Here is a 15,707-nt window from a genome sequence, read left to right on the forward strand (position 1 = left end):
GATACAGTATATATGAAAAAAATAACTCAGTTTGCTCTCTTCAAAGCTCCTGACTTTTAGAAACCACTACTCTACCACTACTACGACTACTCACTAGCCGGTTTATGGTAATATTAGCTAAGGCAGGTAAACATGACAGTAAACTGTCGTGATAATAAAATAGTAAACTGGATATAAGAATCCAGTTTACTATTTTTTTTTACTGTCAGTGTAAGTATAGTTTCCATGGTAATATACAGAATATTCTATTCTGTTGTTTCATGTTTGTATGAATTTTATTATCATATATTAGGTTATCACATATTTAGTTTATCAGCAGCGGTCATATGAGCATCATGAATACTTAGTGCATGTAAACACACGTAGGACCTACTGTTTTATACCAGTCACTTTCTTGTCAGTCCAGAAGGGGGCGCTGCTGATCTCTGACAATAAATGTTTCCTGAAACTGCCCTTTATAAGAGTACAATAGTACAATATTATCTCCTACACCTCACCTATATACTACCACATTTACTTACATTATTTATTTATTTTTTTATCTCAGAGCCCTGTTCCAGTTTACAGCATGAATTTTCCCCATCTGTCCGCTAGAGGGCGGTGCGCGCCACTGACTTATTTATTTTTTTCTTCCTATAATGGACGTGAACGGGAGTTGGCAGGCTGCCTCCAGAGACTTTGTTTACTAACTTTGTTTTGGGTCTGTACCAGATCAGTTGCTATGGTAACAGCATGTCACACGAGGCAGAAGTAGAGACAAAGAGATATTAATTTAGGTTACAGTAGAGAAGTAAAATTTAACAAAAGACTGAATGAGTTAAACTGCTGTTGTCCGTCTTCCCCACTAGGGGGCGGTAATGCTGCTGTAGAGGATCTGTACTGCACTGTGAGGCCGAGAGTGGAGACAGAAGAGAGAGAGAGAGCAGCGCTGAAGAAGAGAAATTAAAACTGAAGAATTTGTCTCATCTAAACAGTAAAAGTAACAGAACTGCAGTTCACTGCTCTCATCAGCAGCTGGACTTCACTGGGAGACCAGGGAGGATCGCTGTCTGGCTTTATTTTACACATTCTCCGCTCACTTTCTCTCCTTGATCGTTTGCTAGCAAAGCCGAGAGGTTAGCTGAGGTTCAGTTAGCTTTGATGGAAAAGGTAAAAGCTTTCATGACACTGACTTTGGTTTTATTGATTTATGTGATTATGAAAGATAAAAAAAATAATAAGTCAGAGAATATTTTATGTTGTGTATGTGAGTTGACTATCCAGTCAACCAAGTCAACAGCCAGAGTCCCAGCATTGGTGGATGAATGTAGTTTATTGCCAATCTGCAATAATAAGGCAGAACATACAAGTGCAATGGTCTCTCTCTCTCTCTCTCTCTCTCACTCTCTCTCTCTTTCTCTCCCTCTCTCCCTCTCTCAGCAAACATTCACAGCAGTTGTGATTTATACAGTAACTATATTTGTAGGCTACATTGCAAATGTAATAACTGGATTGTATTGTGTGTTTTGTATTTTTCCAATAAAATAACTAAATTAATAAAATGTTTTGTTCAATATGAAAATAAAATATCAACAAACGGAAAAAGCTACAGCATTAGAATAAACTACTATCATCCTTTTTTTTATATATATGAAGCTCATAAGAAGATACAGCATGAACAAGTGATCCTTTAGCTCCCTCTAGTGGCTGAAAACAGAACTGCATCACCATATATTTACTGTGGCCACTAGCCACAGTAAATATGTGATTATAGTTTATAAACTGAAACAGAACAACAATTACCTGCAACAATGAGGCACAAATACAAGTGCAATGCTCTCTCTCTCTCTCTCTCTCTCTCTCTCTCTCTCTCCTACAGAAGTTGCATGAAGAGGTTAGCTAGCATAAAACATTACAGACACACAACACCTGGTCAGTGAAAGACATCATAGGTCATGAAAATATAATGCATGAATAATTTTACACAAAACTCGCTACAGAGTTTACCTTAAGTAGCCTATATTCATTCATTCTACAACGTACATGAATTTCAAGTATACAACTTTTATTTATCCAGGACCATTCAACACACACAACTTGCCACAGCAAGCGAATATCTTTGTGATATCAGTAGCAATGAAATTACACTTTACACCCAGCAGATGGCGCTTTCCCATTTTTACAAGAATTTAACTAAAGGGAAGTTGAACCAAATTAACTTTTAGATTGTTTTTCTTCAGAAGCTGAAATTCCCTGTAATTAAAAAAAAAATGTTTTGTGGGTTGTTAGTTATGATCTGTCAACATGAATCAGAATATTTATTTCAAGGAAACATAATTACTTACTAAAGTCAACAAATTATGTTTAAAACTATGCTTGCTTTAAAAACAGAAGATCAAACAATGTTAATTTAAAGGTCCTATATTCTCCACTTTCCAGTGTTTTATTTTATGTCTTGAAGTCCATTCAAAGCTGTATGTGTGGTGTCATGTACCAAAAACACTCTCAATCCCCTGTTCTGATTGGCTAACCGTTTCAAGAGTGAAACTTGAGACGCCGCGGCCCGGCGGCTACAGGTAGGGAAAACTCTCCGGTAATAAACAATGACAACCGCGCAACCGCTTTGAAAAAAACACTGTTAGTCTATTATTTCTTACAAAAATGATAATGAGTGAACCTTTGTGATGCCACAAAGTTATGGAAGTCCAAACGGCTCGTTTAGAGGCTCGCTTTTCTAATATGGATTGTGTGGATTTAGTTGCCGACCGTGCGTTTTGATACTTTCACCATGTTTAGATAGACCATCCAACTCCTTTATCATCACAAATCCCGTTTTCCACGATTATGGGACCTTTAACTTTATTCTGGGAAACAATTGTGCAAAGCAAGATAGATGTTTAGCTTGGCGTGAAGAGATTAATTAAATACCAAATAAAACAAACGTCCAAAAGAAAGATATTTGAACCTGTCTATCATCAAAAACAGATTCTCAGATGAACAACGATAACTTAATTCTAGTTAAGTATGTCATTTATTTCTTCATTTTCCAACTAAAATGTCCATGTTCCTGTACATGTGTGATGTTAAAACCCAGTTCAGTTACCCAACACACAGAATACACTCTATTTACAGTGACTTAAGTGTATGTATGTGTGTGTGTGTGTGTGTGTGTGTGTGTTTATGATCCTGTACAGAGTGAACTATCATTTCAGCAGCTGTCTTTGGTCAGCAGTGTGTTTCTCTACACAGGAGGTGACTCTTCCTCCTCTATCTGACACAGAGACACTGAGGAGCCAGATCCAAACCTAAACACAGGATAGAGTGGTTCAGTGAATGTGGAGTGGAAGGTGTGGATGTGGGTCAGTGTGTCAGAGGAAACTCTGTAGAAGGACAGAGAGCCAGCAGGCCAGTCCAGATACACTGCTACTCTGTTAGAGACAGAGGAGGGGAAGCGGGGGCGTATGTCTGTTCTTCTGTCATTGTGACAGACAGAGTAAATATAATCAGAGGAGGACAGACTCCAGGACTTTTCATTCCCTCCAAGCCTGCAGTCTTCACCGTCTCCTTTCCTTCTGATTCCTCTGTAAGTCACTCCTATATAAACCTCTCCTATCCTCTCGACCTCCCAGTAACTGCGACCAGTCAGACCTTTTCTACACAGCAGCTGTTCCCAGTAGTCAAATCTCTCTGGGTGATCAGGATATGGCTGCTGCTCCTCTTCCACCTCTGTCACCTTTCTGTTGTCTTCAGACAGGAAGAGGTTTCTGTGTGTTGTGTTTGGGTCCAGTGTGAGTTCACAGGCATCTGGTGGAGAGAACAAGACACAATACAGCAGCAGCTTTTTCCCACGGTGCAGCCGAGGGCATCATAAGGCAAATTCAGGTCAGGCATTCAGTCAGTCAGTCAGTCAGTCAGTCAGTCAGTCAGTCAGTCAGTCAGTCAGGTAATGCTTAGTGAGATGTCGCGTCGTGAGATGACCTGTAGAGGACGTCTTTGACTAAGAGATGGCCTCTCGCCTATGGGCTAAATGGCACATTGAGTCCCATACTCTAATGCCATATTGGAACCCACACAGAGCCATACTCTTTGGCATCAATTTACAGACATCCACATCGCTGTCCTTGCAAACCTTAATGGTAGCAAATGTTATTACCTGTGGTATGTGATGTTGGTGGAATAGGTAATTTAACCGATAAACGTGGAATAGGTAATTTAACCAATAAACGTGGAATAGGTAATTTAACCGATAAACGTGGAATAGGTAATTTAATTGCTTGCGCTAGCCGAGCATTGCTCCCACACACACTGAGCCCCACTCTCTGCCGTTAATTTACATACATCCACATCTTCCGTTGCCCTATAAACTTTAACGATAGGTAACGTTATTACTTGTGGCATTTAAGTGACGTTAGTGGAATTATTGAACCGATAACCGTGTCATAATGCTTCAGTGCACTGAATTGAACACACGTGCCAGGGGTCTGTACAGGATCTGTGCTTTTTATATAATAGATCTTTTGTGCTTATTATATGTTGATTTATACAGTTTGACAATTACTTTTATTACTTTTTTACTCACTTTTATATGAAGGCCTTCTCATAGTTTTATTGATTTATTCTTTTATCTACACCCTTTTATATGTTTAATCTTTGTTTTTATTGTTTTGTTGATTTTAATTATTTGCCTCTTTTATTCAATATACTTTGCCCTTATCCCTTGTTGAGTTTAATTCTAATTGTTATTCTTCGTGTCTCTTATTTTTATGTAAAGCACTTCTTAATTTTGTTTAGAAAAGAGTTATATATTATTATTATTATTATTAATATTAGTATTATTATTGTTGTTATTATTATTATTATTATATAAATAAAGTTATTATTATTGTTGTTACTAGTATTATTATTATTGTTATTACTATTTTGTAAAAAAATTTAACACTTTCATGATGACACATTGTGTCAGCCATCCTCTTCATTCACAATAGGATTTGAATTAATGGACGTCACATACTGCTGTGCAAATTAACTTTCCATTTGTAAGAGCGATTTATACAAAAAATTAAGTATCGTGTTAGTTCAGGCAGGGCACGGACGTCACGCGTGCTAGTCATCTACCAGCTGATCACCACACACACCAGTCATAATCCATTCTCATAACAAGGCGGTCTATTTAAATGGACTCCTCCTACACTGATTCCTGCTTCACAACTGCTGCACACTCTGCTGCTTGGTAAAGCTTTACCTCCACCTCCCCAGCCTCCACCTGTTCTATGCAATCGAGCCACAGTGGCTCTTAAATGTCAACACTACTGAGTGTTGCTGCTCTGGCTCTGCTCTGTCCACTCCCATGGGGGGATTTGCATGGCGCCCCTGCTATACCTTCAGCATGCTTGCCAGGTAAGTAGGGAGCTGCTCGAGCAGGGCCATATCCGCCAAATATAACTGTATTACCATTAGTTGCAATTAATGGTTTCATCTGTGACTAAAGTGTTCCTGACTGAACTAAATTAGATATAGACTTTATAGATTCTGTTATAGAATCTATAAGCAGGGCTTCCCCAGAGTGTTATAAATACCATTCAGAACGCTAGGGCGTCCTCCACTAGGTCTTTGTATGATTGTAAGTGGAAGGTGTTTGAGGAATGGTAGAAATTCCTTTCCAGTGTTCAGTGGTTGTGATTTTATCCTTCCTTCGGGATTTAATTGATAAGCGGAGAGCCTTCTCCACTATTAAAGTGTTGTTGGTGCATCCTGCATGTATGCTTTTTGCCCCTGGGACTTTGGGTGACCTTACAGCCTAACCCTGCTTTTGTCCCTAAGGTAATTAACTCATGCTCGTCGAGCTTGTTGCTTTCCAACCTCCGCTGTTCGGCTCTCTGGAGTAACAGTGGCTACACTTGTTGTGTCCGGTGCGCACTTTATGCGCGTACTTGGATTGAACTGGTGGTTTCAGGAAAGGGGACCTTGTTTGTGTCTTGGGTTGCGCCTTGCAAGGGTAAGCCTGTCACAAAGCAGAGGCGTTCTCACTGGATTGTGGGAGCTATTGCACTGGCCTGTTCAAGCATGGGTCTTCAGGTCCCAGCTGGTTTACGCGCACATTCTACCAGGGGTTTGGCTACCTCCTGGGCCCTGTTTAGAAGGGTCTCTATTCAGGAGATATGCACTGCAGCTAGCCGGTCCTCGCCTCTCACGTTTGCGAGGTTTTATGAGTTGGATTACACTGCCCCAACTATTGCTCATGCCATTCTGAGTGTTGGCTCTGAAGCGGAGCAGTTGGGTTGATCCAACATCTGGGTGTTGGTGGTCAGTCTTCGAGATAAGCTTGTCTGGCAATATGGGAGTCTCCATATCCCATAGTGAGACATCAAAACGAATGGACCGCCCTTCTTGAATGCTTGAATGACGAGTGGCGCAGCGTCAGCCCTATATATAGGAGGAGGGTCCTGACGCACATGTCATGACTGCCAGCCACTTAGGGCTGGTGTAGTGGAATAAATGCTTCTGAAGATACGCATAGGGGCGTATCCCATGGCATGGATCCCATAGAGACATCTCACTCATGCTACTGAGAGAACCAGGGTTACGCAAGTAACCCTGGTTCATCATTGGAACTGGGATTGGATTTTATTCTTGCATAATTAAATAGATAGTAAAATTAAGTATGTATTAATTATGGAGTATGAATGTCTTTGTAGTCAGGCATCAACTATATGTTTTTTGGGGGGGTTCAACAGTTAAAAGCAGCTTAGAACATACAGAAGAACCTGCAACTACACCATTGAAATATTTGAATGTGTGCTGCTTTGTTTTCATGAATAAAACTAAATACACACTTACACTTCCTCACACCTGGTTTCAACATCTGCACTCCACCATGGTCCACACTGGGGGGGAAAAAGTCAGACCAGCAGATTATCTTTGATGATGGACACATGGGCAGTAAATAACCTTCCCTATGAATGATTTTCCAGATGACATCACTCATATCTAACATTAAACATTAAACAATATTCTTCAGCTTCTCAGCCTGACTGAGAAAATGGCTGCCAACTCTAACCCCTCTATTAGACACTGCCTCTGCCTGGCAGCAAGCCTCTCCATACCTGAGAGAGTCCAGTCTCCAGTGTGGATCCTCCAGTCCAGCAGAGAGCAGCTTCACTCCTGAGGCTCCTGGATGATTGTAGCTCAGGTCCAGCTCTCTCAGATGGGAGGGGTTGGAGCTCAGAGCTGAGACCAGAGAAGCACAGCCTTCCTCTGTGAGCAGACAGCCTGACAGCCTGCACACACACACACACACACACACACACACACACACACACACACACACACACACACACACACGCACACACACACACACACACGCACACATACACACACAATGAGGTATGCTATAGCTACATATTAGATTTTCTCATTAGTACACACTAGGAAATAGTGTATAATAATAAAAATCGAATCAGCGAAAGCAGTTCACAGGGCCTAGGAAGTAATGCTAAATGTTGGTATCACAACTGGTTTGAGAACTGGTAGAAAAATCCTACACAGGTTCAGTGTTTGACTGACATAAACCTGTATGTAAAGCAGGATTTAACTGGTCATGTGTTGGACAGGTTGAGGAATCCTGACCTGAGAGTTTCCAGTCTACAGTGTGGACTCCCCAGTCCAGCAGAGAGCAGCTTCACTCCTGAATCCTGCAGGTCATTGTTACTCAGGTCCAGCTCTCTCAGACTAGAGGACTGGGAGCTGAGAACTGAGGCCAGAGCTTCACAGCTTCTCTCTGACAGCTGACACACACTCAGCCTCAATGGACATGAAAAGAAATGGAAATGTTATTCTCTTATATGTTAATGGCACGATTGGTTTGATTCCCACTGGAGTCACCCATGCTAAAAATGTATGTATGTAAGGTGATCTGAAAAAAAAAAAAAATTCTTTCAAAATAAGTGTTTTTAAACAATAACCCCCTCATGAAGGCAGAATAGGGACCCTGATGGCAAAAGTGAAATCACCTTTAGTGTAGAGTCTAGACTGAGTCAGAAGGGCCTGAAGATCTCAGCTTGCTCTCTAGCTCATAGGGAACTAAGAGCTCTACAGTGTAACTTGGGCCAAAAACTAGCCATGCTTTAAATATGCTTATTGAAGTCTTAATATGAATTTGATATCTAACTGGTAACCAGTGGAGACGCATTAAACTTGGGGATATTTGCTCCCTTCTTAGCACTAGTTAAAATCCAATTTCTAAATTCTGAACAAGCTGGAGATTTGACAGTAAATTATGATAGAGACAGGAATAAAGAGAGGTGCAGTAATCTAAATGACATGAAGCATGGATGACCTTCTCTGAATTATCCAGTTTAATGGTTGTGTATGTGAAGCTGGATCAAATTAAAACACATTCTGGAAAATTCCAAGATTTTCTTTTATTGAAAATACAAATGTGTAAAGGCTGTGAAGTCCTTATATATAACTTGCAGAGTCATCCATTACAGATTCAGGAATACTAACTTGACAGACACTATTTTGAGAGCATGGACCTTGGTTTGGAGAAATTTGTCAAATCAATAGAAAATAAATAAAAAAAATGTAAATGGATCTTACTTGAGAGTTTCCAGTCTACAGTGTGGACACCCCAGTCCAGCAGAGAGCAGCTTCACTCCTGAATCCTGCAGGTCGTTGTTACTCAGGTCCAGCTCTCTCAGACTAGAGGACTGGGAGCTGAGAACTGAGGCCAGAGCTTCACAGCTTCTCTCTGACAGCTTACAGCCACTCAGCCTGAAGAAGAGTTAGTGATGAAGACAAACAAGAACTTTGAAAATATATATTTTTTTTCTCCTCAGGTGAAAAGATCAAGTCATGCATTTAATATATCCAGTTATGTATGGACCTACAAAGATTTTTTGGAGACTTTGACCACTGGCAGCAGCATCAGAAGAGCCTCCTCTGAAGCAGAGTATTTCTTCAGGTCAAACACGTCCAGCTCTTTTTCTGATGACAGTAAGATGAAGACCAGAGCCGACCACTGAGCACGGAAGAGTTTGTCTGTGGAGAGACTTCCTGATCTCAGGTGCTGTTGGATCTCATCCACTAGAGAATGGTCATTCAGCTCATTCAGACAGTGGAACAGATTGATGCTTCTCTCTGGAGAGGGACTCTCCCTGATCTTCTGCTTGATGTACTGGACTGTTTTCTGATTGGTCTGTGAGCTGCTTCCTGTCTGTGTCAGCAGGCCTTGTAGGAGAGTCTGATTGGTTTTCAGTGAAAGGCCCAGGAGGAAGCGGAGGAACAAGTCCAGATGTCCATTTGGACTCTGTAAGGCCTTGTCCACAGCACTCTGGCAAAGGTATTTCAGTTTAGCTTTATTTCTTAATATATTGATCCACCTGGATGTTGATTGTGGTTCTGACAGTAGATTGACACCAGTGTTGATGAATGACAGAGAGACATAAACAGCAGCCAGAAACTCCTGAATGCTCAGATGGACAAAGCAGAACACCTTGTCCTGGTACAGCCCACACTCCTCTTTAAATATCTGTGTGAACACTCCTGAGTACACTGAGGCTGCTCTGATATCAATGCCACACTCTGTCAGGTCGGCTTCATAGAAGATCAGGTTGCCTTTCTCCAGCTGCTCAAAAGCAAGTTTTCCCAGAGATTTTATTATCTTCCTGGTGTCTGTAGTCCAGAGTGGATCTGTCTCAGCTCTCCCATGATACTTGACATTCCCCTGGATGGACTGAACCACCAGGAAGTGGATGTACATCTCAGTCAGGGTCTTGGGCAGCTCTGCTGTGTCACTGGTTTCCAACACATGGTCCAGAATTGTAGCAGTGATCCAACAGAAGACTGGGATGTGGCACATGATGTGGAGGCTTCGTGAAGTCTTGATGTGGGAGATGATTCTTCTGGCCTGCTTATTTCTGAATCTCTTCCTGAAGTACTCCTCCTTCTGTGGGTCACTGAAGCCTCTCACCTCTGTCACCATGTCAACACACTCAGGAGGGATCTGATTGGCTGCTGCAGGTCGTGTGGTTATCCAGAGGCGAGCAGAGGGAAGCAGTTTCCCCTTGATGAGGTTTGTCAGCAGCACATCCACTGAGGTTGACTCTGCAATATCAGTCAGGATCTCGTTGTTCTGGAAGTCTAGAGGAAGTCGACACTCATCCAGACCGTCAAAGATGAACACAACCTGGAGCTTGTCAAACCTGCAGATTCCTGCTTCTTTGGTCTCAATAAAGAAGTGATGAAGAAGTTTCACCAAGCTGTACTTTTTCCCTTTCAGCAGATTCAGCTCTCGGAAAGTGAATGGAAATGTGAACTGTATATCCTGGTTGGCTTTGTCTTCAGCCCAGTCCAGAGTGAACTTCTGTGTTAAGACTGTTTTCCCAATGCCAGCCACTCCCTTTGTCATCAATGTTCTGGTTGGTTTATCTCTTCCAGGTAAGGGTTTAAAGATGTCTTCACATTTGATTGTTGTTTCTGGTCTCGCATGTTTCCTGGATGCTGTTTCAATCTGTCTGACCTCATGTTCATCATTGACCTCTCCACTCCCTGCCTCTGTGATGTAAAGCTCTGTGTAGATCTGATTCAGAAGTGTTGGGTTTCCTGCTTTAGCAATCCCCTCAAACACACACTGAAACTTCTCCTTCTGACTGGATTTGAATTCACGTTGGCACACTGCAGCAAGAGTTTCTGAATGAACAAACAACAAATAACATCAATAAATGGATGTTTTATTAAATGTGATACACATTAATATTTTTTGGTAAATATGTTAATTTCACAACTCCATGGCATCTATTTAGCTCATTACTGATGGGTGGAAAACTGGTCCTGACTGTGTGTGCAGCTAAATGTGAAAAGCAACTTTTGGTGTGTTTAAAAAAAAAAAAATGTAAATCACTGTGCATTTTACACCCACATCAACAAATCAATAATTTAACCAGGTTATCCATATGGGTTGTGCTCAATTACCATCCAATCTGGAATTGAAGAGATGTAGTTTTAGAAATGTCAGTATTTACAGCAGAGGTTAGAAATACAAACATTTCCATTTCCCTCCATCTCCCCTCTCCATCATGTTAAACCTGTTAAAAGCCTCTTACTGCTCTGCAGAGAGTCAGCCAGCTCCTCCTGCTTCATTCTCCTTAGGAACTGCAGTGTGATCTGCAGAAAAGCCTCTCTGCTGCTCCTCCTCTGCTCTTCCTCCTCACCGTCCACCACCTCCTCATCCTCCCTCTGACTCGCTAAGCATTCTGGGTAATCCGGACTCAGAACCCTCTGGAACCATTTCAGCTCGTTCTTCACAAAGGTGACGATGTTCTCCTGAAGCAGCTGGAACAGAATAATATACAAATTAAACTTCCTACAAAAATCTGGACACAAAACCATCTTGCAGAGTCTGAAAGCCCACTGATCTAAAGAGTGTAGCATGGAGACTATTATGGTCAGAATGGTTGTTTTGTGGTTGTAGCTGAAGTAAAAGGTGTTGTACTTTTACACACCATAAATATGGAGTCCAGGTCTGTTTGCTGCTCCTGGGTAGACTGACCACTGGAAACCTCTGACCTCTCCTGGTGGACTCTAGAGAAAACATTATGTATTAGGTCATATAATGTCACACACATACACACATACACAGGTCATTGAAGGTGTTGTGTTCTGTCATGATGAACTCCTCACTCCTCACTCACTGTAAATGCTGCTCTGATTATTGGATGTGATGTTTTGAAAGAGGACAACAGAGTATGAAGGACTGGAACAATTCTTTATCTGATGACTGTGGATCTGACAACAGCAAACCCATCTGTTTTACCATCAGTTTTAAATAATTACCTTTTCTCAGTAGAGTGTTGTCCATGTTTGAAGGCAATAGGTGGCTCCATAGACCAGTCACTCTTCATGGACACACAGCTGGGTGCAGGAGAGTCCGATCTGTCCTGCTGGATCCTGACAGAAACATATGAACACAGTGAAGGTATCTGTGTCTGTAGCGGCCGATTCTAAAATTTCCACATGCCGCTCGTTTAAAGACGCCAACATGTTCTCAACGCACTTATTTAATTTACTCGCAGTTTGTTTATTCTTGATTCTTGATTAATTCGAAATGATGATGATGGTGATGAATGAATGGAGTAGCAGGTGAAGTTGTGAAGTAACAAAGAATAAAGGCTTTCCACAAAGTTTAAATAATGATATGATAATGAGTAAATCAAATAACACAAAAACTAACCAAAAGAATAAAATAAAGGTTGCATGGTGGAAGATGCCGAAGAGCGTAGACCGCTCTTCGGCATCTTCCACCTGGATCAAGTTACTGGTAAAACCCTGTGATTGCTCACTTCCTATATTTCCTGTTTGTCTGGTGAAAAACAGGGACTTGGCCACCAGGTGATGCTATTCCTCTACACTATTCAAATAAAAAAAGGTAAAGAAAAGAAATGGCTCTAACAGTATCCTTATGAAGAAGACAAGTTTATTTTCTTAGTAATGCTAACATGATTATGACTTACTTATTTTCAGATGGATCTTTATCTTTAAATTCTATAGGTCGATCCATAGACCAGTCACTCTTCATGGACACACAGCTGGGTTCAGGGGAGTCTGGTCTCTCCTGCTGGACTGGGCTTCAACACAACAGAGACAGAGCTTTTACTCTGAATAATGATGCTGTAATGATTTCACTGCTGAGCTCTGAGATGGAGAACAGTCATGGACAGTTAGAGATCCTCATCTTACCTCTTAGCTTTGGTCCGGCTGTCATGTTCCCCAGACAGAGTGGTTTTAGAGGGAGGGAGCCCCTCCTCTCTCTCCTCAGACAGACTCATAGTAGAGCGAACACCTTTACACAAACACACTGGGCTGATTCATGACAACATGTTTCCATCACAGGATATATTATTTCAAGGGCTGATTCTTCCTGTCAGCCCCACCCACACCTTTACTTCAAATACACTGACCAGCTTCATCTAGAAAGGATTTTTAAGCCTCTGGGACAATTGAGACATGGACTGAGTGTTTGGCTCACTTGGTGTATCAACAGTGGAAGAAATACACTTCAGTCAAGCTTATCCAAGCTTTCAGACTAGTCACTACGAAACCAAACCCCTTAATTTTATCCCTGAAATGTCCTTAATTTCTCCATTACATGAACATTAATTATCCATTAAACATAATGTATTGGCTTTTTTGTTTTTCATTCCATTTTGTTTTCCATCATTGGTGTGATTAGGTAGAACTTTGATATGTACATCCAAAAAGAATCCAATGAATCCAAGTTTTGTTGACAAAAATAGTATTTATTGAATACTTCCAAAAAATAAGAAGGGCAGTTAAAAAAATGTAAATCAGCTTTTCTAGCATTGTAATTTTCAGGAAAAAACATAAAAAGAATCAAAGAGATAAACCCAGATTCAGTAACTAATGTGGTTCAAAGAAACATTTCATCAGTCGCATTTCATCAGTCGCATTTCATCAGTCGTTTCAACCGGCCCTCATTGACTTCCCCTCGACACTTCCCCTCAGTCAACAACGACGTAGACTTCACAAGCGCATATTTCCCAAGATGCATTGTGATCATCTGTCAATTCCAGTGAACAGGTGATAAATATAAATGCAAGTAAACAAACAATATTTAGAGGATTTAGACATATTTATGAAATGAACTCATCTGCAATATTTCATTACTCATTGTTCTATGTAATTTTTATTATTTATTCTTATTATTAATTATTAGGCCTGCTTAAGTGCAAGTGCATTCCATTTAAAAAATTCTGCTCTTGGGGTGCCCCGGTGGCTCACCGAGTAAAGCGTGTACCATGGTAAGGCTCAGTCTTTCCCGCAGCGACCCGGGTTTGAATCCGGCCCGTGGTCATTTACTGCATCACACTGTCTCTATCTAATATAGAAAAATATTCTGCTCCCCCTCAGACCCTGTCCCCCTGCTCTGCAAGTGGCCACTTGTGTTATGTAAGTATTACCAAGTGCCAAGGGGAAGTGAAGGCTAATGACTAATGAAACACAGCTAAAATGTATGCCATTCCCAGTCCCTCACCAAACATTTTTTCCCCCAACCATTTCCTACTTCCTGTCTATACAACCTGACACACCTGAATGAACACAGCCCCTCCCTCCCATCCACATGTAATTCTCGGGACTAAAGCAAGGTGGGGTACCTGAATACTCTAGACTGAAGCATACACATGTAACATAAATATATGTAAACAATCCAAAATAGCAGAAAACAAATCTCCATAATATATATAGTATTAACATTACTCCTAAGAAAACTAAAATGGTTCCAACACATAACATAGCTTTAAAAAAGTAAAGTTAGTATCATAGGTTTTTAAGGGATTTATTCATGGGTTGATTCACAGAGACTCTAGTAATTAAGGGATTTTTCATGCCTTTTGTGCAGGTTTACAGGTTAGGCTATTAAGTGGAAATTAAAGTTCCTGTCTCCCTGAATTTGTATAAAGTAAGGAGTCAAGGTTAAGGGGGTGTTTAAGGAGGTTTCAATGGGATCTCCTCCATTAATAACTCCCTTAATTAATTTTAAGGGGATTTTGCATGAATTATGGGGTGAATAAATGTAAATTAATGAAAATCTAAGGTTATTTTACTGGTTCATAGAGTTCTTTGACTTATTGCATTTTTCACCAATGAAATAGGTTGAGGTTACAGTAAAAAGGTAGGCCAATATATCCTAGAAGTTGATCTGAATCGATCTCTAACGCTGCGCCTAATGTGCGCATCACGTCATGTCTGTCATTTTGCGATGCACAGACCAGTAAACAATACTTAAAATTCTACCATTTTTTCCAAACTAACGGTATTTGTAAACAGCAACGTGACACTTTTTCATCGGAGAACTAAAAATCTGCTCGACGAATATGCACGAATGCAGTGTAAAGACTGACATATCACATACACCCCCCCCCCCCCCACACACACACACACACACACACACACACACACACACACACACACACACTTCCCACCAACAACACTGTGGTCTTTACCTTTACTCTAGCTTCATCTGTAGAGGAAACACAGACGCTGCTTTCTCTCCTTCGTCAGTTCGTCATAAGACATCAACACTTCCGTAGAAAAATAACGGCTACAGTGCCCACCCAGCAGAATGTAGTTGAAAAGACGTTGAAAAGACAACTATGCCAGTCGTCTAATAGCCTATACGTTTGGTTTTGGTTGAAAGTGAAAGGTGAAAAGACATATTTTTCAGGTCGTTGAAAAGTCGTCTTTTTAAGTTCGTTGAAAAGTTGTCTTTTCAGGTGGTTGAAAAGACAGCTACTTAAGGACGTCCGTCTACGTCTGGTTTTACCTGAAAGAGAAAGTTGAAATTGAAGTTATTTCCTGCGCTCCAGCATGTCTCAGCTCTGGTAACATTAGATCTCTTCCTCTATGGTCCATTCTACATCTGAGTAAAACATTTAGGCTCCACTGACTCCTCTGGACAAAACTCACTAAACCTGTTGGATATCTCCTTACAATACGTAACATTTTATTTAACCTGTTATGTCCAATTATAAATCATGATATTATGTTTCTGTTTCCTTACTGTGCCAACTTTATTTCGTATAGCGTATATGTCTTCCCTTGTCCTCCATCTCAGTATCCCTGACATTTCTGAATTGCCACCTTCCAGACGCTTTTCCCTCTGCCTTAATAACTTTAATTTCCACATCCATCTCCTCCCTCTTTAACGCTCT

The 15,707-nt window shown here is 40.8% G+C and overlaps 1 protein-coding gene across 1 annotated transcript; it reads right to left on the minus strand.

Moving 5' to 3' along the window:
* Positions 1-1,340: 1,340 nt before the first annotated feature.
* On the minus strand, positions 1,341-15,296 carry LOC139667033 (NLR family CARD domain-containing protein 3-like). Its single transcript, XM_071546415.1, has 12 exons — positions 15,000-15,296; positions 12,715-12,817; positions 12,489-12,602; positions 11,812-11,925; positions 11,481-11,559; positions 11,082-11,310; positions 8,868-10,668; positions 8,578-8,751; positions 7,606-7,779; positions 7,083-7,256; positions 6,817-6,863; positions 1,341-3,783 (listed from the first exon to the last, which is right to left on the minus strand). Exons 2-12 carry the CDS (start codon positions 12,801-12,803, stop codon positions 3,221-3,223), a joined length of 3,558 nt encoding a protein of 1,185 aa, XP_071402516.1. The 5' UTR covers positions 12,804-12,817; positions 15,000-15,296; the 3' UTR covers positions 1,341-3,220.
* Between the last annotated feature and the right edge of the window lie 411 nt (positions 15,297-15,707).

Source organism: Centroberyx affinis, unplaced genomic scaffold (genome assembly GCF_046629955.1).
Source record: "Centroberyx affinis isolate AG114_WGS23_722 - 3 ecotype Tasmania unplaced genomic scaffold, CSIRO-AGI_Caff_v1 ptg005258l_1, whole genome shotgun sequence".
Lineage (NCBI taxonomy): Eukaryota > Metazoa > Chordata > Actinopteri > Beryciformes > Berycidae > Centroberyx > Centroberyx affinis.